Consider the following 21,358-nt stretch of genomic DNA (forward strand, 5'->3'; position numbering starts at 1 on the left):
TCGGTCTTAAGGCTGAGGGAAGCTACCAAAAGTTTGGTGGGGTTGAGCTCCTTATCGTTTCTTATCGCTCGTTATCTTATCAACTATCGCGCTGCCTGCCGGAGCGTGGTAACGCCGACTCGACTCACTCGAACTTCCAGTCGAGCCAGTCCATTCTCATACCGAGCTAGACAGCACCCGACTTAACCTAAGTTTAGTGCCCGGAAACTAACAAGAGACCCGGGCCAGCTGATTCCAGACATTGTATACGCGAGTACCGAGGCGGAACCACTTTATCCTCGAAGCCTTGATGCCTCAACCCCTCATCCAACATCTGTCTCCCGACACAGCAAACCTCCTCACCCGCTAACTCTTCGCTCGGACGCCACCGATCACGATGGTCTACAATCGTACGCTTACCCCTCAATTAACCTTAGCAGCCAAAGCACAGCTCATCAAACTGACACTTTGCGCCAGGCACCCACCCGCTGCTCCAGCAAGTCCCGCTGACCGTCTCTCCCTTCGTCAACCTCCCCACCGCCACAACTCTTCCCTACACCTACCGGCCGATGCCCTCCACCCTCCCGCCCTCCTCACTGGGAACAACTTCCTCCTCCGCCTCAACAACAACAACAACAACAACAACAACCGCGCCGGGGGCAACCGACCCCGCATCCACCTCCGCCGCAAAACCGCGCTATGTCGTCTCGGCGTCGGGCCACGCCGCCCACCCGGACGACATCCTGACCTCGTGCCGCGAGCTGCACGCCCACGTGGCCAAGCTGCAGGCCGACGCCGAGGCCGAGCTGGCGCGCGTCGAGGAGCGGATCCGCGCGCGCGAGCTGGCCGAGAAGAGGCGCCTCGCCCCCGGCTGGCTGGATAGTGATGCTCGTCTGCTTCAGCCTGAGCGGAAGGCGACGGGTGGGAGCAGTAGTAGGTTAATGGTGGATGAGGTGGCCAAGGATGTGGGTGACAAGGGGGGGTATGAGCGGGGTGGTGCGGGTGGTGGTGGTGGATTGGCTTCTACCGCTGGTGGTGGTTACTACGGCCATGGTCCAGGAGGCGCAAGCGAGATGGCGGTGCCTGATGAGGGGGAGGAGTTGGATAGGTTCTTTGGGGGGTTGGCGTTGAAGCCGGGGTCATGAGCAACAGGATGGTTGATTCTGTGTGAGTTTTGGGTGGGTGCCAAATCTCCTAGCATGCTACGGAAGAAGGGGGTGGGGGGATAATCCAGTCACTAAGGTATTGGCTTGAAGGCCGTGTCAGTGATGGGATCCTGCTGTTTTGAATAACGCTTGTGGGTGTCTTTCCGCCCTTGTGCCCTCTCTCATACTCAGCTCTTCTTCTCGCTCTCTCCGTGTCCACGTCTACTTTAACGCTTGTAAGCCATCTTTCCTGCCATCTCTTGAGAGATGGGTTGATTCAGTTCTTCCCTGAGATCGAGGAATACACAGTGTACGTACGGAGTACTCCATGGCTCCGTGGATCACAGAAAGAACCCTAACCCATGCCAAGATAATTGCAGTGTAACCTCAGGTGCAGCCCAGCCAAGCTTCTGCAGAAACGAAATCAAAAGCCAGTCAAAGTTCCAATTCGACTTCCGTCATCCGCCTCTTGATAATCGACCAAAGTCCCTTACTACCTGACCATCGCCGCTTTGAATTACCAGTCACCCACACCCAAAATGCCACCCCCGACTCAACACAAGCGCATGACGGCAAACCCGCTCAAGCCAGCGCGGTATCGCGCCGGCAAACCTCCGGGACCCGAATCCGAATCAGAATCCGAGGCCAGCGGCTCCGAGCAAGAAGAAGAACAGAAGGCCGCCAAGACGGCGCCTCCACGAAGGACGGCGCCGCCGCCCAAGTTTGCCAGCGCCGCCGGGCCCGGGCGGATAATCAGCCGTGGGGACAACGCCAAGATCAACCTGAATGGTGTCGTCGCGGGCGAAGATGAAAACGCACGGCGGCGGGAAGCTGCGAGGATGGCGAGGATTGAGGCTGAGAAGCGGGCTAAGGAGGAGGGTTTTGTGACAGAGGACGAGGACGAGGAGGAGAGTGTTGAGGAGGAGGGGGAGAGCAGTGAAGAGGAGGAAGAAAGTGATGAGGAAGAGGAAGAGGCGCCTCGGCGGCTGATGCTCCGGCCAAAGTTCATACCTAAAAGTCAAAGGGCGGGGAGTATCGCGGGGGTGAAGAAGGAGGATGCTGCGACGCCCGAGGTTAAGACGGAAGAGGACCAAGAAGCAGCAGCAGAGGAAGCCCGTCGCAAGGCGGCCGACGAGCTGGTTGAGGAGCAGATCAAGAAAGACCTAGCAGCGCGCGCGGCGGGGAAGAAGCACTGGGACGACGCAACCGACTCGGAAAACGAAGTCGACGACACGGACGACATCGACCCGGAGGCCGAGTACGCGGCGTGGAAGCTGCGCGAGCTGAAGCGGCTGCGGCGCGAGCGCGACGCCATCGAGGCCAAGGAGAAGGAGCTGGCCGAGATTGAGCGGCGGCGCAACCTGACCGAGGAAGAGCGGCGCGCCGAGGACGAGGCGCACCTTGCGCAGCAGCGCGAGGAGAAGGAAAGCCGCGGCAAAATGGGCTACATGCAAAAGTACTTCCACAAGGGTGCCTTTTATCACGACGAGAGCAAGGCGGCGGGGTTGGATAAGCGGGATATCATGGGCGCGAGGTTCGCAGACGATGTCAAGAACCGCGAGCTTCTGCCCAAGGCGCTGCAGCTGAGGGACATGACCAAGCTTGGCAAGAAGGGCGCGACAAAGTACAGAGATCTCAAGACTGAAGATACCGGCCAGTGGGGGCGGTTGGATGACGGTCGGCAGCGGCGTGACTTTGACCGGTTTGCGGACGAGCGGTTCCAGCCGGATGATCGCCGTCGCGATCGGGACAGGGCGGGCGACGGCGGGGTCAAGGGTGCGAATGCTATCCCGTTGGGCGAGCGGAGGGACAAGCATCGGAGTGAAGACCGGTATCGAGACAGGGGTTTCGAACGGGATCGGGAAGGGGACAGCGACAGGTATCGAGATCAGAAGCGCAGGCGCCGAGATGACGACGATGGCCGCGACTCCTCCCGGTGGCGGAACGACAGCCGAGACAGGGGGCGGGCATCTCAGTCTCGGTCACGGTCTCCTAGGCGCGACCGGGACAATCGACGGAAACGATCACCATCCCGAGAACGGGACTGGGATCGGCACGAGAGCGATAAACGGCGCAGAGTTGAGACGAGATAGAGCCGTGTTTTTATCAGATGACGCTGCAGTATCCATACGGAATAAGTTGTACATATTTACGGCTGTGATACCCCAATAACCTGTCATCACTGATCATGCATGCTGCTACAAAGGTATAGTATTATATCCAACCTATTCAAATCCTCGTGATTTCCACCCTCGCCCTCTCAAATATCTTATGCGGGGCCATCCCTCCACTGGCGATCTCGAGCCGGGACATATCGGGCGGGTACAGAGTCATCCTTGCATATGTCCCAGGACCTTTCCGTTTGGAGAGATAGCCGGGGTTGATGACCACCACGCTCTCCACGACCTGGAGATTCACCGACGTCAGCTGTCGTTTTTGCACTGAGAGATTTTAGGGCCAACGAGCACCTACCTTTGCAAACGGCGGCAGCAAGCTCGGCACAACCAGCACATCCGGCCGGACATTGACCATCTCGCCCAGTTTCAGATAGCTCACGTCGAGCATGGCACCGGGCGGCACCCCCTCGGCGGTGCCCGTCTTGGGCAGCTTCTGCCTGTCTGTCGGGGGGTACAGCGGGAAGTAGTGGCGTTGCTCGATCAGATACCGGGACGCGCGCGACAGCAGGGCCTGGTCGGCGGGTTTGCCGCCGACGAGCTCTTCGTGGCGCAGCTCCCAGAGGATGTCCTGGCTGCTGACGCCCAGCACCATCTCGTTCATGCTGAAGGCCATGGGGTTGCCGAGGACTAGGGCCGTCTTGGGCAGGCCGAGCTCGCGGCGCGGGAACCCTTCCTGCGGCCACGAGACGTGCTTGTCCACCGCGTCGCGGGTCGAGGGGACCAGGAGGATGGTGATGTGCGGGTTGGCGGCGACTAGTCGGTGGAGGGGGGGCGAAATTAGATGCTTGAAGACGGTGTTCATGGTTGCTTGGTCCGGGTCGTAGCGCACATCCTCGGGCAGATCGAAATCGCCCGAGGCGATTAGGGGGTGTTCTGTGTCAATGAAAGGGCCGATTAGGACCAAAGCGTCGACACAGGTGTCTGCCGCTTCCTTACAGATCTCGTGCAAGGGCTCGAAGTCGAGGTTGTCATCGGCCGTGTAGGGACCGGAGGCGAAGAGGATGTTCAGGGGCATCGGCTCCGAGTCGGAGGCCATAGCGTCGGGCCCGCCACGTAACCTTTCTAGGTGTGCGGATAAGGCGTCGGGCGCAGAGGCAGCACAAGGGAGCAGGGGGATGTCGAGCAGTTGGTGGACTGTGAATTCGCGCCCGGAGCTGTTGATGCCCCTGAGCGCAACGATCTGGCCCGGGAAAAAATGGTATCCCGTAAGCTTGCTTAGATTGAGTGGCACTCGCAGCCCGTTACCGATCCGCCTTGACGTCTCTAAAACCAGCGACGCGGCATTCAACTTGCCTTCTAAGGAGTCTGATGCAATGCGGCCGACGGCGACAATTTCAGACGTCCCTTGGCTCGCAGGATTGCCGAATGCCGAGTCCTCCAGGCTGTGGTGCTTCTTGACCAAGTCGACAAAGTCGTCTATTCGGTCGTCCAAGATTTCAGACGCCTCGGACAGCTTCATTGCGAGAGGTTTGTACCCTAGCTTTTTCTGGTCTGAGGTAGCGGTAAGCTTGATGCGGGACTCGTTGAAGGGGGCCACTGGCGGCTCGGCGGCTTGTAAATGCTCGTTGAGGATCTCGATAACCTCGCCAGGGTTAGGTCGATCTGCAAAGGATGACGGACTATTGAGATTCGAAGAGGTCAGCTTCCGCGGCCAGTGGGATATGGGGAACCCACGTACGGGATGTTGCCCAGCGAAATTGGCTGATCCTCCACTTTCACAGGTGAGCTCGTTGTCGGCTCGGGCCTTACTCTGGGGACTGCGGGGGTTCTCTTCGCAGAAGAAGAAGACTTGACGGGCCTAACGGGCCCTGGTGTAGCAAGTCCATCCAGCATCCCAAACACATTGGCACCTTTGGCCGCGCGCGGGGTTGCGCCGACTCGCTTTTCGGTTTTGATGTGCACCTGAGATCGGTTGTTCCGCTCAAGAGTGTCCTGCAGGTCTTGCTTGAAAGCCCGAAGCGTGTCGATTGAAGGATTGAATTCTTTCATGTCCATCTTGATGCAGTATGACTCCCACTTGAAGAAGAGGTCCTGGACAGACAGCTGGTGCAGGCGCATGATGGACCTGAGCTCGGCGACGACATCGGGTTCCAAGTCCTTGTTCCCGGCGCCGAACCGTTGGTTCAGCTCTGCGACAGTATCGTCGGCCATTGCGGTTGCCTTGCTACGTTTGTTGCCTGAGACTGCGGTTGTATCGCAAAAGCCGTCTCAATGGTTCATATGCAAGCCTGTCGTGGTGTACAGTACATATGTCAACCGTCAATGGAGGGGCAATGCAAATCAATATTTGGGTTCGGGCGAGACGCGTTGCGACGCGCCGGAAACGAAACCACTTAACGCGAAAAAGAGTGCCAAGAGCTAACTAATCCGGGTTAGTTCCGCCGATCGGTGCAACCCGCTAATCGATGCGAGCTAAGTTACTCCGTACACCTGAATTAAAAATGTGAACGAAACGAAGCATGCTTTTTGACATCTTGTCTGAGAATCTGGTAGGCTCTCGTCCTTTTTTCCTGGTCAGCATTCAGCTATACTGCTGTACGAAGTAGGTTCCGGGTAGTCTGAGCAAGAGGTACGGATACATAATCGGTAGGTTCGCTTGGCTGGCCATGCCGTCCCAATGCTATCTGGACAAGCCCCTACCAAATCAAGCTAAGCTAGGTACCTTAGGTTGTCTGTTTGTACGGAGTATCTGGCGGTGTGTTGAATTAGTAGAGACTCAACAATCTCCCTTCACCAACTTTTGCTGACACTCGTCGATCTACATAGCAGTTTCCAGCCCTGCCCACTCGCTCAATCTGCTACGGGATAATTACAAGGGTGAGCTCTCGTGCCTGTCCGCAAAAAGATGGGGGCCGCAACTGCCACGCAGGAGCCCGCCGTTGATGCGTTGGTTCCCGAGAAAGCATCGGGCCCGCTCAAAGTGCCATTGGCTTTTCCGACACCCGGGAGCCGTCCCAAGGAGCGGCCAGCATTGACCGCGGACCAGCGACAAAAGTACGACTGGCTGCTTGAACGGGTGAAAGCGTGGCCCGAGGTCCCTTCGACGAAAGGAAAAGCTGGGCCGCTCACCGACAGTGAGAAATTCTGGTTAACAAGAGAATGTCTGCTGCGATACCTGCGAGCGACCAAGTGGCACGAAAAAGATGCCGAGAAGCGCTTGCTCGAGACGCTTGCGTGGCGGCGGGAATATGGCGTCGAGGAGCTGACGGCGGATCACATCTCTCCCGAGAACGAGACGGGCAAGCAGATCATCCTCGGCTACGACAAGGAGGCCCGTGTGTGCCACTACCTCAATCCCGGGCGCCAGAACACGGAGCCCTCTCCTCGCCAGGTGCAACACCTGGTCTACATGGTCGAGCGAGTCCTCGACATCATGCCGCCGGGACAGGAGACGCTAGCGCTGCTCATCAACTTCAAGCAGAGCAAGAACCGATCCAACACGGCACCGGGCATCGGTCAAGCCAGGGAGGTCCTGCACATTCTTCAGCATCACTACCCGGAGCGCCTCGGAAGGGCCCTCATCATCAATATGCCCTGGATCGTCACGGGCTTCTTCAGGCTGATTACGCCCTTCATCGACCCCAACACACGCGAGAAGCTCAAGTTCAACGAAGACATGAACCAGTATGTGCCAAGCGAGCAAATGTGGACCGAGTTCAGCAATGGCAAGCTTGAGTTCGAATACGACCACTCGGTGTATTGGCCAGCCCTGCACAAGCTGTGCAGCGAGAGGCGGGAAGCCCGGTGGCAGCGATGGGTCGCTGGCGGGAAGCAGCTTGGGGAATCCGAAGACTATCTCGCTGGTTCTGCCGCGACTGGCGTTGCAGGGGCGCAAGTTGCTGAGATGGAGGAGAAGGAGAAGGAGAAGGAGGAGAAGCCGGACGCGGTAGAGCCAAGTCCCGCTCCTGTTGCTGAACCAGAGCCTGTTGGAGCAGAGGAAACGGTTGCTCAAGCCGCTGCTGAGGAAAAGACAGCCGACCCCAAGGTCGAGGCGACGCCGGCAACCACAAAGGGTGCCGCTTCACAATGAATGTCTTGGCACATGGGTGCGGCAACACAGGCAACGCTTTTTGCATTACACAATTGGATTGTTTTCATTCAGAGGTCCGCATGTTTAGAGCCGCGTCCCTACCTAGAAAATACCCCTTGGTAATACACCATCTGATGGAGGTTGATGACCTTCTGACGCTCCACCTCATCAGAGTTGAAAGTCGTCTCGGCAGCCACTTGGCTGAAAGGGGCTCGAGGCTGAAAGCGGTTCGAATGAGCGACAATAATTAGTCATACCAATAATGTCCATCTCTATTGTAACTCCGTGACCATCTATTGATGAGCAAAATCCAAGTGGTATGGTGAACACCAGTGGAGGCTTTCTCTCACTACGTTTTTCTGTGACCCGCCAACAAGCCAGACGCCAGGCAGGCCTCGCTAGGGCGGCCTGGGGATTTTTGGACCTTCAATATCATGTTTATGTGCCGCTAGTGTTGTCTTCCGTTCAGAATCTGTAGTCTAGGCCATTATAGAATACTAAATAGAGAGCTTCGTAAGTTGAATGGCCTCGTCTTCCTCCTGGTGTCACCTTCGTTGCTGATGGCTTTCTGCTAGAGAAATAGAAAGGGGAAACAAAAGAGCCTAAGAAACGATCAGAAAACCCAAGGGGGAGGGATGATGATGTAAAAAGCAAAGTGGCATAAAGCTCAGGCGAGAAGGCCACCCGTTCTTTGCGGACAGTCTGAAGACTGGACTCGAACGTGCGACCTTCCCGCCCTACGAAACCGTGCAGAACGATTTCATAGTTAGCTGGAATATCCACTCGGCCACGGGACCAGGTCCTGTGGTTGAGGCTAACTTGCTTTACCTCGGACGAAACGGTGCCCATATACCCTTCCTCTTCCTTCCCGTCCCTTCCTGTCCCTTCCTCTTCCCTCCACACTCGTTGCCCCCAATCCATGTGCTTCCAACTCCTCCTGCCTTCCACCCAACAAACTCTTAACTCCCACCAGAAACACACTTACGTACCTGCGATCCCCATCATTTTTTCTTCACCCAACAGTATGGGCTCGATCCCAACGCCACTAGGATACCAACAAGTCGCCTTATACCGGAGCAACCACAGCATTCATCAAGCAGTTTCAAGATGGACAACAAAAACTGGTACTGACTCGACAATGCTGCCGTTAAACCAGAGAGTGTATATGGCGGTGTTGCGTCCCTGAACGCCGTCTCAAGCACATACTTGCAGCAGCAACCGTTTCTGGATCCTGGCGCGTTCCCGTCTGTCGAGACAACTGGCAATCCAAAAAAGAAAAAAAAAAAAAAAAAGGTTCAAAATCCAAATTCAAAACACCATATGCTAATGCTACCTTCAAGTTATACCAAACGCCAACGCTGTGCTTCCCGAACCATCCACCCAACCGATTTTCCTTGCTCCCAATACCAGGAAAGGAAAGCAAACCGCGGGTATCAAGAAGATTGGCGTACTAATACATGAAATGTCATGCTAAAGCTCTTCCACTCAAGTCAAGAAGACAACACGCCATGTCCCATCGAGTCCTGGACTCGACAGATGTACGTAGACAAACGACACACTTCCAACTCACCGCCTGTCCCTCTCTTCCTTCTCACTTCCAATCCCCGTCTCGATTCTCTCCATCGGATTCTCCCGCTCTTCCGGAGGCGGCGTGAACTGTGGCCTCACAAACTCTCCAGTCAGGCGTCCGGGCCCGTTACTACTGACACCGCCAGCGCTCTGCCCATGCCCATTCCCATGGCCATGATAGGACGGGCGGTATTGATGATGATGATGATGATGATGATGTCGGTGAGGATGGCATCCCTCCCACTGGGTGGGCGAAGCTGCCGTCGCGGCGGACGCCGACATGGTCGTAGCAGTCTTGACGGACGCGGCATCGCCTACCATGCCCTTGCTCACACCGACTCCACCCCCGTCACCGTTACCAACGCCACCACACTCTCCAACCGCTCCACCACCACCTGTCTCCCCACCGCTAGCAACCGCATGGTCCCTCAATACCTCCATAACCCCCTTCATACTCTCCATCTCCTGCATCAGGTCTGTGTCCGTCGGCCACAGACTCTTCCGCACGGCCGTGACCCCCAGCTCGAACACCACGGTGGCAGAAACCACAACGAAATTAACCAGCCACCACATGCCCTCGCGCCCAAAGCCGTAGAGGAAGGCGTCGCGGACGACATAGGGACCGGGACTGCGCGAGTAGACGGCCGAGAGCACGACGTTCCACAGGAACCAGGCAGCCAGCGAGACGGCCATGGCGCCAAGCATGATGATGGTGCGATCACGGACCTCGAGGAACATGAGCTTGAGGTTGATGAGGACGACGGCGCACGAGTAGGCCAGCTGGCCGACAGCAAACAGGTCCGTCTCGACGGGGAAATGAGAGGCAGTGGCGTAGATGTAGTGGACCGAGTAGTAGATGATGGCCGACTCGGCCACGGCCACGGCCATCCAGCCGAGGTACTGGACAAAGTTGAAGCCCTTGTTGCGCTGGCCGAACGTGTACAGTTCCGGCACGGCCATGAGCGTCGCGGCCGAGAGGTCCCGCTCAAAGATGCCCGGGATAATCACGGGCAGCGAGGTGAAGATGCTGTTGAAGACGGTCAAGCTGGCCGACTCAAAGATGGACGTGCCTGTATACCCGTTGTAGCGCTGGTAGTGGGCCTGGATGAGGTAAAAGACAACCTCTTTCCAGAAGGTGCCCAGGATGTATTTCCCGCTGCGGATGTAGTTCCACCGACCGTGGACGAAGAGCAAGCGCTGGAGGAACCGGAACTGCGCGATCGAGTAGTCGGATATGCGGGCGGCCTGGAGGCCTTCTCTGCCCGAGATGCCGATGCCGACGTGCGATGCCTGGATCATGGCGATGTCGTTCGCACCGTCGCCGATGGCGAGCGTGACGGCCTTTGGTGCCTGCCGCCGGATGCACCTCACGAGGTTGGCCTTTTGCGACGGGGACGCGCGGCAGCAGATAACTGAGTCAACTCTCGCAGCCAGGTCAAAGAAGAGCTGTCTGAGAGCTTCGTTATCTTCTACCACTGAAAGAGTGTGCCCGTCGATGACGGCAACTGAGTGAGGGACCATGCCGCGTCCGACCTCTGTGAGCGTCGAGAAGAGACGCTCCTGCAGGTCGCCCTGGGTCACGTCTAGAATGTAGACTTCGGAAAAGGGCTTGCAGATCCTTGCCGAGTGCGCAATATTGATGGCTGTTTCGCGCTTATCTCCTGTAAGCATCCATACCTTGATGTTGGCACGACGGAGCTTGTCAATGGTCTCTGGCACCCCTTGCTGCAGCTTGTCCTCAATGGCTGTTGCGCCTGCAAGGTCAAAATCGCGTTCGATGAGCTCTGCAGCTTCTTCGATGCGCTCCTGTCGCTTAACCAAGCTTGTGGTGGCTTCGTGGTAAATGGCTTTCCAATTTTGGTAGTCTTGCTCGTCTAGAAAGCGGTAGGCGAAGATGAGTGTGCGGAGGCCTTCGGTGGCAAAATTGTCGACCTGCTCGAAGCAGCGTTCAAAAACAGCAGCTTCGTTCAGGATCAATGCTTCGTCCACCAGGCTGTCTAGGGGGTCGGCAAGGCGTGCGAGTTCTAGGGAGCGAGTTGCTCCAAAGGACCGACGTGGCCCTGAATAAGCGCCGTCGCCTGTCGATTCGTCTTCGAACCCGCCCGTCTCCCGGCGAGATAGCCAGGTTTCTACTGCGCTGGGGATCGTGGATGACCTCCGCCAGCTATTCCTCCGATCGAGCGTGGAAGGCGAGCGCATCAGGTTCATACTGTCCCGCGTCGGGCTTTGAAGACTTCGCCGAAGGAGAGCCTTCTCCTGTTCGGCACTCCGGCGCATGCTTGCCCTCCGCTCGACAGCCGACACGGTTTGCATAGCAATCTCTTTCTGCCTCAGGCGAGGCAGAATGACGCTGTCAGCACCCTTTGTGAAGATACACAATTTCCTATCTGGCATACGGATAATGATGGACATGCGCTTGCGCTTGCTGCTGAACTCGATGACATCCAGGATCTCGTAGGTCTCGGTGGTCGTGGTCCCAGTTGCAGTGCGTATCTGCAGAGTCATAGACTGAGCTGCTCGATCGACAAGTAAGAAACCCAAGTCCTTGGCAGCCTCGACCAGAGCAAGCTCATCGGGTGAAGCCGCCTGAAAACTGATTTCACCACCCTCTTTTGTCTCAGGAAGGCATGTATGACAAAGCGCTAAGCAGAGGATAAATTGTCGAACCTTGCGGGAGAAAGGCGAGTCAGGCCGACTGCTAATGTAGCGAAGAAGATCATCCGTCTTGAGCTCTAGCTGGTTGTGAGTGAGATGGGCGGGCGAGTTCCATCGAGGAGCAGGACTCGTGACCGCTGGATATGCGATCCCTGAACGATATCCTTCAACTAGGGGTTCCTCCATCACCTCAGGGTCAGCAAGACGCTTCGAGACCTTCGAAGGAGAGCTCCAGAAGCCCTTCTCCATCTGTCGCTTCTGGTTTCCATGCGTCGCCCTCTTTCCCATTTCATTCTGCAGATCCATATCATGGAGCCATGCGGTCCCGGCAACGCTCATCCTCCGGAACTTCATTATGTTCTCGGTCAGAGTGCCCGTCTTGTCAGAAAAGACATAACCGACTTGGCCGAGATTCTCCAGGATCGTCGAAGTATTTGCAACCATGGGCGTGTCGGTAACGGGGTCGTACATTTCGAGGTCATTGAGTAGGTAGAGCTGCCCGAGCTTGACAATTTCAAGGCTGACATAGAGCGAAAGGGGAATGAGGGTATTATAGGCAATGACAAAAGCAATAAAGATGTGGCCTAACGAGACGCTCCCACGATTGAGGTACCACGCGCGGGACTCATAATCACCACGCCATATGATATAACCACCAGTGCAACCAACGCTAAGTGCAATCACGAAGAAGACAAGGAGAATTACTATGCGGTTGACGGCGTATTGCATCTCGGGGGCCTTGGCGCGTACGTTCTTGTTGGCATTCATTCGTATCTTGCATTCCTCTCCGCTGTTGATGACCAGGCCGATGGCTTCGGCCGTGTTCCGTAGCGTGGAGCCGCGGTAGACCACCTCATTCAGCGTTAAAGGCATGGTCTTGCCGCGTACGGTGACTCGGCCCTCGAAGTTGTAGAGATCGATATTTGGGTCTTCGGAAACAATCTCGGCATCGCACGCCTCGATACCTGCTATCGTCGAGCAATGTTTGGCTAACAAAGGGCAAGCCTGTTTGCTTTTTAAATTCGTCTCGCCATCCAACGCCATCGTCTCAATGTACGCGATATTATTGGGACCAGTGGCGTGGAGCAGAACGATATCGGCCGGAACGTTCTCGTCTCGCTGCAGCTGAATGATGTCGCCAACTCTGACATCCTGCCACTCAACCCTCGCCCACCGTGCTGGCTCCCCTAGTCCACTGCGCACTGCTTCAAGGTCGGCTAGCTGCGGATCGCCCCCGACCGCCTGCTTTTCCTTCCCAAACAAGCCGTGAGACTTAGCCCGCTCCCTCCTTGGCTGATTTTTCACCGTTGCTTCCGGATCCAGCACCCATGCGGAACTCCTGTTCTCCAGCTTGTCGAGCCTGTACCGACGGTAGTCATCGTAGCCCTCCTTTGCCATGCTAAGCGCCACAAACGCGATCAGGGGGCCAATGGTCGTATAAGTGCCAGTGGTACTCAGACCTGGTATCATCTGCAGGATACCGATAACCAAGAAATAAAAGTTGGCTAGCTTGCTGAACTGAAAAAATAGCTGCTTTGGTAGAAAATCCCAGAGCGTATACCTGCTGGATCGGATGAAATTCGGCACGTAAGCGCGGCCGGTCCGTTCATCGACGAGAGGCTTCCTTCTGGCCAAGCCTGGTTTCAGGGGAATATGCCTGCCGTCCTTGCTCGGCGGGATCGGCTTCTGTCTCAGCAGGCCCTCCAAGATGTAGCGCTTATACACCATCTCAGCGATGGCCTGCGCCCTCGCCCATGACTTGCTGGTCCACCTTCTCTGACGTATCCTCTGTTGCGAAACCCATTTCCGGCAGTATGTGAGGGTTGCGTCGTTGTCTTTGGCTGAAGCCATGGAGGCCTTGTAGCCGTGCTGGGGCTCGTCCAAAGGACGGGTCTTCGAGCCTAAGCGGACCGACTTGCCGTGTCGTCGTCCTGGGCTTGACGAGGGCACCGGGAGATGTGATTCAATTGCGTCAAGATCGGTTCTGACCTGCAGCTCGGGCGGAGGTGGCCGAGCACGTCGGGCCCTGCTAATTTCGTGCCCATCTGTTGCGTAACTGCTGGTCGGCGGTGCTGTATGCTGCCTCGAGGGATCAGGTACTCGGTCGCTCTCTTCGGTCGGACGAGTATCTGAAGAAGGCGAGCCCTGCTGCTGCAACTCAATGTGTTCGAGCTGGTCCGGTATCCCCCCTGCGGTGCTTCGGCGGCTTCTCTCTGCCATCTCGTTCAACGAGCTTGGTACACGCAGGCCCAGACGGCGATGGTGGGTTGCGAGACACTGATCAAGTTGTCGCCTGGCATTCTCTGGTCAAACTGTCCGAGTGAGGAATGAAGGACAGTGGCACGCAAAGGAAGAGGTTGAAACGAAACTCCCCAGACCGGCCTCTTCTGCATCTGGACGCTTCAACGAAGGATGGTGTGGGGTGTAGATGGAACCTTGGCTTGGGCTTCGCGACCTATCATTATCCTCGTACCACCCAGGCGGCGACTCGGTTGTGGCTGTGTTTCGCTTGGATCCGAGGCGAGTCGTCGAGTCTTCTGCCAAGCTGCCGTGAAGGCGTCGCGCAACCAGTCGGCCCTCAGCCCCGACTTGCTTGCGCGTAGTGTGGTGTGTCGTGTGCATACACAGTACATCCACTACAGATCCAGGCCCCTGCCGATATCTGGGATGCGTGATTCTTTGTCTGATCGGCGGGGGCTGTGGCTTATTCACATATGCAACGTTCAGGGATGGATACAGGAGAAAATGGAGAAAATATAAAAGGGAGTGAATGAGCGGGAAGCTGAAGCGGGACGAGACATTATCTCCTGGCACTAGCACCATCGACCATTCGCAGCCCAGCTGGAAACTCCATGGGCGTTGGCCACTTCGGGTAATACTTGTACACGTGTAATTTCCATGGGGATCTACCACCCCAGGGCGGGCAAGGCTGGCCTGCTCTGAGTGCTTTCCATCGTGAAGTTGTGGGGAAGCGGCCATAGCGAGGGGTAAAAAGCTTGGCCTAGACCGCTTGGCGTGAGGAAACCCGAATTAGGCAAATATCTGTGGTAACGTTCGTCAACCATTGATCCAACCGGTAGCACCTTATATCGACATATGTAGGCCATTCCCCGAAAAAGCTGTCCTTGCGGTGTGTTTACACACATCCAAAGTCAACAGAGTCTTTCGAATAATTTGCTGTGCAATGTCAACTCTGTAACTATACGAGCGATCCACTGACAAGGACCGTCAAGGGCGGGGAGCTACCGTGGCTTGGTCACTAATACATATTACGAATCCCACAGCTCCAGGCTTACGGAATAATCTGAAAATAGAAGTCGAAGCAAGGGGGCATGGAAACAATGCCAGATCCTTGAGAGCATGCCGTGTACTGTATGTACCTAAAGCCTAAGGGTACTGATTCAAACGTCAGATCAGCATATGCAGGTATTACGTATGACCACAAACCATCTCATCTATCCGCGCTGCACAATACCATCTACGAACGTTACTTTACAAGGCAGTTCAGGGCAACCACAGCAGACGGGAACAGATTATGCAATCGAGAATGGTACACTACATTACCTCCGTAGATGCAGGATCTTGCTTCTCCATTGTGAACCAACCTCCTCTTCTCTTCGGGATGTAACCAATGAGTTGGCAAGGTTATAAACTTATAATCTCTCTACGGATAGGCTGAGCACTCCTGCATACCTACATACCTGAGTGAGATAGGTTAAGCTACCTCTAACTTACTGTATAAATACCTATGCATCTTGGATCAGGTTGTAAACTCAAGCTAGAGTCTACACAGAATCCATCTTCAGCCCAGTATCTGCCGCAGCCCGGCGGTTATGACCCGGGATGCGACTGTGCAATCTCCCTCGGCGTCGGCTGATCAGAGCTCAGAGTCGGCCATCACCTTGAACGACTCGGGAGTCCTCTACCTAGTAGTTTAGGTCTTTGCACTGTGTTACATCGACGACCCGACCTCTGTTGTGGATGGCTTCGTTCTACGACGTCGGTCGTTGGATGGTGAGTAAATCGCATCGGCTCATCTCAGCCCTATGCTGTTCGGGCTGGGATGCACACCGTAGTGTATCCGTAATGGGGTCGAACGACGCCCAACAAACACAAGACAATCCACACAGCATGTTACAGCTTGTTTTCAGTGGTATTGTTCGTTCAATTAGGATCCTGCCATCATGTCGTTAAACCCACACCTCACAGCGACGGCACCCACAAGAAACGGCGACTCCATTCGCATACACCCTTGATACCCCAGCACACTCGATGGCTAACATAGTCGAGGCATTATTGCCCCGCTGTCGGCTGTCGGCTAGAGCCTCCCTTGGTTCGGTACGTAGACAATGTCCACGACCACACTGGTAGAACCACCCCTTGCTGTTGGAACGGTCCTCAGACAAAATTCGAGCCGATCAACACCGAATTCCAGCGACCATCTTGCTACACAACAACAAAAAGCCCAAACTCCAAAGCAGATATTAGAACGCAATACCAGAATAGCCTCCTGGGCCTCCCCTTTCCATCCTCCCTCTAGCAGGCAACGAACATCCACTCTTCCTGAAGAATCCCCAGCCTCTGCTGCGATCGGGAAGAGCAGATGGAAACTAGAGAATAGGTATTATGAAAACATACGGCCCCGAGCCTTGTAATGTCCTTGGCGGGACAATGGCGAAATCCGCACGCAAAGAGAACACAGCACAGCGAAAACCCAAAGATGAGGGATGAGTAAACGAAATCCGGGTCTGTGCGCGAGATGAGCATTTGGGCTGGATATCACCAGATATTCATAGCTGGATGGTGAGATCCGAGAAGAACCCGGTTTTCAGGGATGTTTGGGAAAGGAGATCGAAAACGGGCTGAATCTGTCGTAGTGTTTTGAGCAAACAGTATGGGGAACGACAGCCGCTGGAACCCGGATATATACAATGCAAAGACCTCCAAACGCCAGCAACAGAGAAATCGGAAACAGGATCTCGACGGGTATCTTGCAAGCCATTGACCATGTATGGCTGATCAGAGGAGACACTAGGCACCGCCCAAGGCGGACGCCGAAGGCAAGGGAAATGGGGAGCTTCCAGACCTCCCTGCTCATTGGGCTTGCACGCTCTCTGGCGATAGGGAGGCATGGTCACCCTCAAAGTTTTTGAGATCCATGAACTGATTGAGCTCCATGTCAGCCTGGTGCGGCTCCGTGAACGGCGAATGTGGGTGGAGAGGTAGCGACATGGTATGCTTATTCGCTGGGTACATGTCGTTCAAGCTCGTTCCATCGTCCGAGATAGCTGACCCTTCGCCAATAGGAGGTACCGACATTGGCGGTGATTCCCCCACGATGGCCGGATCTGGGTGGTTAAAGGAGAGGGGTGAAATAGAAGGAGGCACGCCCAGGTTCGCAGGATTGACTAGCGGAGAGAAAGTCCCGCTGTATGGAGTGAAGCTGGCTGCGGGAATGCCGTTATTCTCCGGTGCCTGCGATGCGAAAAAGTTAGGGCTCGAGAACTCAGACGGAGAAGGCGCCGTCGTCGCAGAGAGCGGGTAAGATCGCATGTCCAAAGAGCCGAAAGAAGCCCGCGTGTCGATGCGCAGGTTCGGTCCCACAGGACCCAAAAGGTTAGGCTGCTGAGGGACTGGGCTGAAGATGTGGGGATTGTGCGCCGGGGGCATGTTTTCGGGCTGGGTAATATGGAAACTCGGCGGCTGTTGCAGCAACTGCATGGTCTGGAAGTCAATTGGGCCGGGCACACTACGGCTGCGCTGTCTCTTGTGTCCAGGTCCCCGCATCATCATGGTCTGATGCGCCGTGATGCCCCATTGCGACTCCTGATACATGCCCACATGCGGCTGCGCAAAATTCGGCTGCGATGACGGCCGCGGGATGGGTGAAACCGGAGCAGACATGGACATTGGGTGAAACTGGTCGAGCATCGGAGGGGAGGCACTATGACGGTGGATGAAAGCTTCGAGGCTGATTAGCTTGGCCAGCTGACCACTGAGCACCTTGGGGTTTCCACCAAGGTGATGTGTGAGTACTGTGGAAGCCTGGAGATCCTCGGTAAAATCGCGGACCTGGATGAAGGTCGCGGTAGTCGACGAGTCCATGAAGAAGTTCGGAGGGTGCAAGAGTTCGATCGTGATTCCTCCCATGTGATCACCTTCGGCGTTATTGAGGTAGATGTTTTTGATATATGAAAACGGGTACTCAATCTTGTACCCGGCCTGATCGTTGTTGATGTAGTAGGTCATGGTGCACTTGTCGGGGGAGTAGAAGATGATTAGGTCCATCGCGTTCTGGCCAACCCGCATCCACCTCCCGATGGTGAGCGATCGGCAGTTCAGGTGGTGAATCACTTATGAGGATTAGTCGAAAATTGAGCTAGATGGTGACCATCATGGACAACTCACAGACTTTGGCCGGCCCTGCCTGCTCGCCGCCCATCATTCCTTGATGGCCATAGGGCATGAGGCCAGTGCGGCCAAAGAAGCCTGGGATATTCTTGCCAGATTCCATGGCCTGCATTGCCAGATACTGCCGCATCGACTCGGGAATCGAGTCCATGTCTTCACCGCTTTCAAGGCTTTTCTTGGCAAGCATCTTGATCTTGGCTCGCCTGAGTGCTGTTAGTAGAGTACACTTCCTGGACGGGTCACGGGGTAGCGCACCGGTTCTGGAACCAAATCTGAACAGACCGTTCGGTCATATTAATTTCCTCCGCTATCCTGTCGCGAACAGTCGCTGTGGGCGTAGGGTTCTTGCTGAATTCCAACTCGAGAGTTGCTAGTTGGTCCTGTGTCGCGCGCTGCCTCTTCTGGTTCTTCTGCTGTTGGGTAAGCGTGCTCTTGCGCGGCGGTCGTCGCGACCCAGAGCTCGAGCCCTTGGAGGCTGTCTTGGGGGATTGTGACGTCTTTATACTCTTGCCCGGAGTGACGGACTTGGGCGTGGGCAGAGAAGACTTGCTGGACGCCGGAGAAATTGACCCGGCTGGGCCGGCGGGAGCCACCCCTTCCTCCTGCTTGATTGCATCGCTCGCCATTTCAAGCCGCGTGGCGTCGCTCGCCGCCTAAGCAGACCGACTAAGTGTAAAAGTTCGGTAGAATGGCGCTACCCGAGCCTGCCCGAGATATCTTGAACCAAAACGGCCTGGAGATCGCCGGTACGACTGGGCGGTGTGCTGAATCCACTATTGATGCCGTTCTGGACCAACAGGGACACCGTGTTCGGAGAAAATTTGATCGTAGTAACGAATGATCGGAAGAAATATGGAAATCGTCAACTGCAAAGGAGTGTCGTCTTGGTCCAGTGACTGGAACAAGAAGTTTGATGAATTGCTTGGAAGCCCTGGTTAACCTGAATTGGCTTTGAGAAGGGGCGACCGATGCAAAATTGGCCGGCAGGCGAAAAGAGTGAGAGGAACCCGAAAAGAATGAACGGATTCCGTCTGAAGAGAGTGAATAGCTATTTTGCAAGGGAGTGACTGTGGTGAGAAAAAGCGAAAGCAGAAGTGGGGAGAGGGAAAGAGAAAGGGTAGGGCGGTCGAAGTGTGAGGCGATCGAGGTGGACGAAAAGAGAGACTGGGGGAAAAGGGCAACGGGGACATGGGGGGGTTCAAGGGAGAAAAGCAGTGCAAGCGGAAAAGCCAGGAACAGCGGACTTGGTTCCAGGTTGGGCGCCTCACACACTGGGCGGGTCCCGGCGGATCCTGCCTGGCAAGCGCCTCTCGCGAAAGCCGGCTGCATCGCAACAGTGGCGCCAGCGAATGGTAATCGTTGCCTTGCAGCCACACAGTGCGGCCCTTGCGGTTCGTACACGTACTGTACAGTAAGTTACTGAAGGTACTGAGCGTATTTTACCTAAGGTACTTCTCCTCATACATACATCCAACAGGGAGATTCTCGCTCTCATGGATTTCTCCGTCCACTAGCATATATATTGCTGTGTGTTGCAGCCCGGAAGTTGCGGCGGCTTTTGGCAGCTGCCTGTCCAGTGCGCATATACGTTACGTGGGACGTAGTGTACCCGGTGTTGGGGGTAAGGGGCCTATGTAAGGGCGACAGGCCTGCGGCTTGCTCGGACCTTCTAGATATGCCTACCGTAGGTAAGTAAGTACCTTACCTAGGGATGGTATCACATCGAATCAAGAAACCCGACAGCCTTCAAGTCGTTCTCGAATCAAAGTTGCACATAGAGGATTGCATTGGTCAAACAAGAACAAACACAAGCCCGTGTACACGTTTCTTCTGTATTGCCGTAGAGACTCAGTCATGCTCGAAACAGAGCCTGTCAGACGATCAGTGGAAACCATGAGACGCTGAAGACACTGCCCGCGGTACATAGTTGTTCTCGGCTGCTCCTGCCCTTATGTCAGAGTACCTTGGGTATGTGCTTTTCATAACTAACAGGATTTCAGCCATGCTGCTTGAATATTGAATGGACAAGTTCTGTACCTAGCACTGCGCTGACTACAATAGCGTACGGTATAATCCTCTAGAATAGGGGCACGGCATTCCCCGTGACCCAACACACCTGCCCCTGAGTATGTAATGCTCTTGTGACAGAGTCTGGTGGTGATCAGATGAGCATGGCTTGATGTTATCAGGCCAGTGAGCCTTGATAGTGACTGATCCCGATACTAGATGTGGTTCTTCCCGCCCGCGCAACCGCTGTGATTCTCCCATCTTACTGCCCCCTTGTGTGCTCTTCAAGTGGTGTATGAAGCTAATTTATGTACTGTACAATAATACCCTCAACGTTGAGCAACACCCTGAAATAGGGAATGGTTAGGTATTACATCTCGTGCGAGTTGGTGGCTTGCTGTGTTGGTGTTCCTGCGGGACGGTTCGGGTTGCTTTGGAGCTTTTTCTGCAGTAAGCCGTCTCACAGTCAGATACTACGGAGTACTGTAATACCTTTAGTAGCATGTCCTGTAGCTGGCAGCATCCGTTGTATATGTGCTGTTGAAGGTTCGCTGTCCTTTTAGCAAAGACTGCCAGCCTGACAACCTGGAAGCTTTATCGATTGCATTAGTGAATCGTATCTTCTGAGTTTCATGCTCGCCTTATCCTCAACTCAGCCCTGGTGATGGCCTCAAACTTGAACTTCAATGGAAGTTCAAGTTATCGACCGTTCCGACAGTATTGGACGCACTGTCACACCACATCCGTCCCCTGAAAAAGCTAGCGCTAGCGCATGCGCCCCACTTTGCCCCTGAAAGTCAACCAGGAACGAGCGAGGGATGGGGCCGACCCCACACCATCTGAACTTCACTGTGAAGATTGAAGGAGGGCTCGAGGAGGGGCACGAAGCACCACGCTCCGGCAGGAATTGGCCCAAATCCTTTCACAAATGGATCCAACCTTTCAGTTAGGCTGAGCAGGTGCGGCGGCCCGGTGTGTTTCTCCTCGTTCACCTTTTGCAATCCTGTTCCTTGATGCAGGCGATGGTGCCGAACATTTTCCTCGGCCAGGCGACCGACTCCGTTGGCTTCGATTGTCGTCTTGTCCATCAACCCAAGAAAGCCTGCAATCCAGAATCTAATAAAACTCCGAATTCGCCGTTTCATCGATCTTCTCGCTTACTCAGCACTATACATCTATGTACCGCGTACGTGAGTCGACTTGGGAAGAGTGCTCGCCTTCCATTCTCAGCTAACGTTATACCCGTTGGCCCGAGCTTCTTGCATTAAGGGGCTACTGTCAAGACAGTTGGCTACAAAATCCAGGGACAGGACAAAATCCAGGGACAGTCGACCATCGAGCCCCCATACAAATCGCTATACAGAATTGATGATCCGCTGTCAACT

General features: G+C 55.3%; 6 protein-coding genes across 6 annotated transcripts; 3 read left to right on the forward strand and 3 right to left on the reverse strand.

Moving 5' to 3' along the window:
• Nucleotides 1–116: 116 nt before the first annotated feature.
• On the forward strand, nt 117–1,467 carry N656DRAFT_776788 (uncharacterized protein). The gene is made up of 2 exons (XM_064814707.1): nt 117–389; nt 457–1,467. The coding sequence occupies exons 1-2, from the start codon at nt 377–379 to the stop codon at nt 1,122–1,124; spliced, it is 681 nt and encodes a 226-aa protein (XP_064672189.1). The 5' UTR covers nt 117–376; the 3' UTR covers nt 1,125–1,467.
• Nucleotides 1,468–1,663: 196 nt separating this feature from the next.
• On the forward strand, nt 1,664–3,217 carry N656DRAFT_796261 (uncharacterized protein; the record flags this gene model as incomplete). Its single annotated transcript, XM_064817504.1, has 1 exon — nt 1,664–3,217. One exon carries the CDS (start codon nt 1,664–1,666, stop codon nt 3,215–3,217), a length of 1,554 nt encoding a protein of 517 aa, XP_064672190.1.
• A 136-nt stretch (nt 3,218–3,353) lies between these two features.
• N656DRAFT_704794 (DNA polymerase alpha, subunit B) lies at nt 3,354–5,452 on the reverse strand (the record flags this gene model as incomplete). The annotated part of the gene is made up of 3 exons (XM_064811210.1): nt 3,354–3,530; nt 3,597–4,920; nt 4,980–5,452. The coding sequence occupies 3 exons, from the start codon at nt 5,450–5,452 to the stop codon at nt 3,354–3,356; spliced, it is 1,974 nt and encodes a 657-aa protein (XP_064672191.1).
• A 324-nt stretch (nt 5,453–5,776) lies between these two features.
• N656DRAFT_776791 (CRAL/TRIO domain-containing protein) lies at nt 5,777–7,635 on the forward strand. Its single transcript, XM_064814708.1, has 2 exons — nt 5,777–5,887; nt 6,068–7,635. Exon 2 carries the CDS (start codon nt 6,147–6,149, stop codon nt 7,329–7,331), a length of 1,185 nt encoding a protein of 394 aa, XP_064672192.1. The 5' UTR covers nt 5,777–5,887; nt 6,068–6,146; the 3' UTR covers nt 7,332–7,635.
• Nucleotides 7,636–8,606: 971 nt separating this feature from the next.
• Nucleotides 8,607–13,406, reverse strand: N656DRAFT_835548 (phospholipid-translocating P-type ATPase; the record flags this gene model as incomplete). The annotated part of the gene is made up of 3 exons (XM_064818750.1): nt 8,607–9,214; nt 9,254–9,422; nt 9,462–13,406. 3 exons carry the CDS (start codon nt 13,404–13,406, stop codon nt 8,898–8,900), a joined length of 4,431 nt encoding a protein of 1,476 aa, XP_064672193.1. The 3' UTR covers nt 8,607–8,897.
• A 3,023-nt stretch (nt 13,407–16,429) lies between these two features.
• N656DRAFT_538516 (uncharacterized protein) lies at nt 16,430–18,746 on the reverse strand. The gene is made up of 3 exons (XM_064809993.1): nt 18,222–18,746; nt 17,964–18,169; nt 16,430–17,908 (listed from the first exon to the last, which is right to left on the reverse strand). The coding sequence occupies exons 1-3, from the start codon at nt 18,590–18,592 to the stop codon at nt 16,650–16,652; spliced, it is 1,836 nt and encodes a 611-aa protein (XP_064672194.1). The 5' UTR covers nt 18,593–18,746; the 3' UTR covers nt 16,430–16,649.
• Nucleotides 18,747–21,358: the final 2,612 nt, after the last annotated feature.

Source organism: Canariomyces notabilis (assembly GCF_033297395.1).
Source record: "Canariomyces notabilis strain CBS 508.74 unplaced genomic scaffold N656scaffold_5, whole genome shotgun sequence".
Taxonomy (NCBI): domain Eukaryota; kingdom Fungi; phylum Ascomycota; class Sordariomycetes; order Sordariales; family Chaetomiaceae; genus Canariomyces; species Canariomyces notabilis.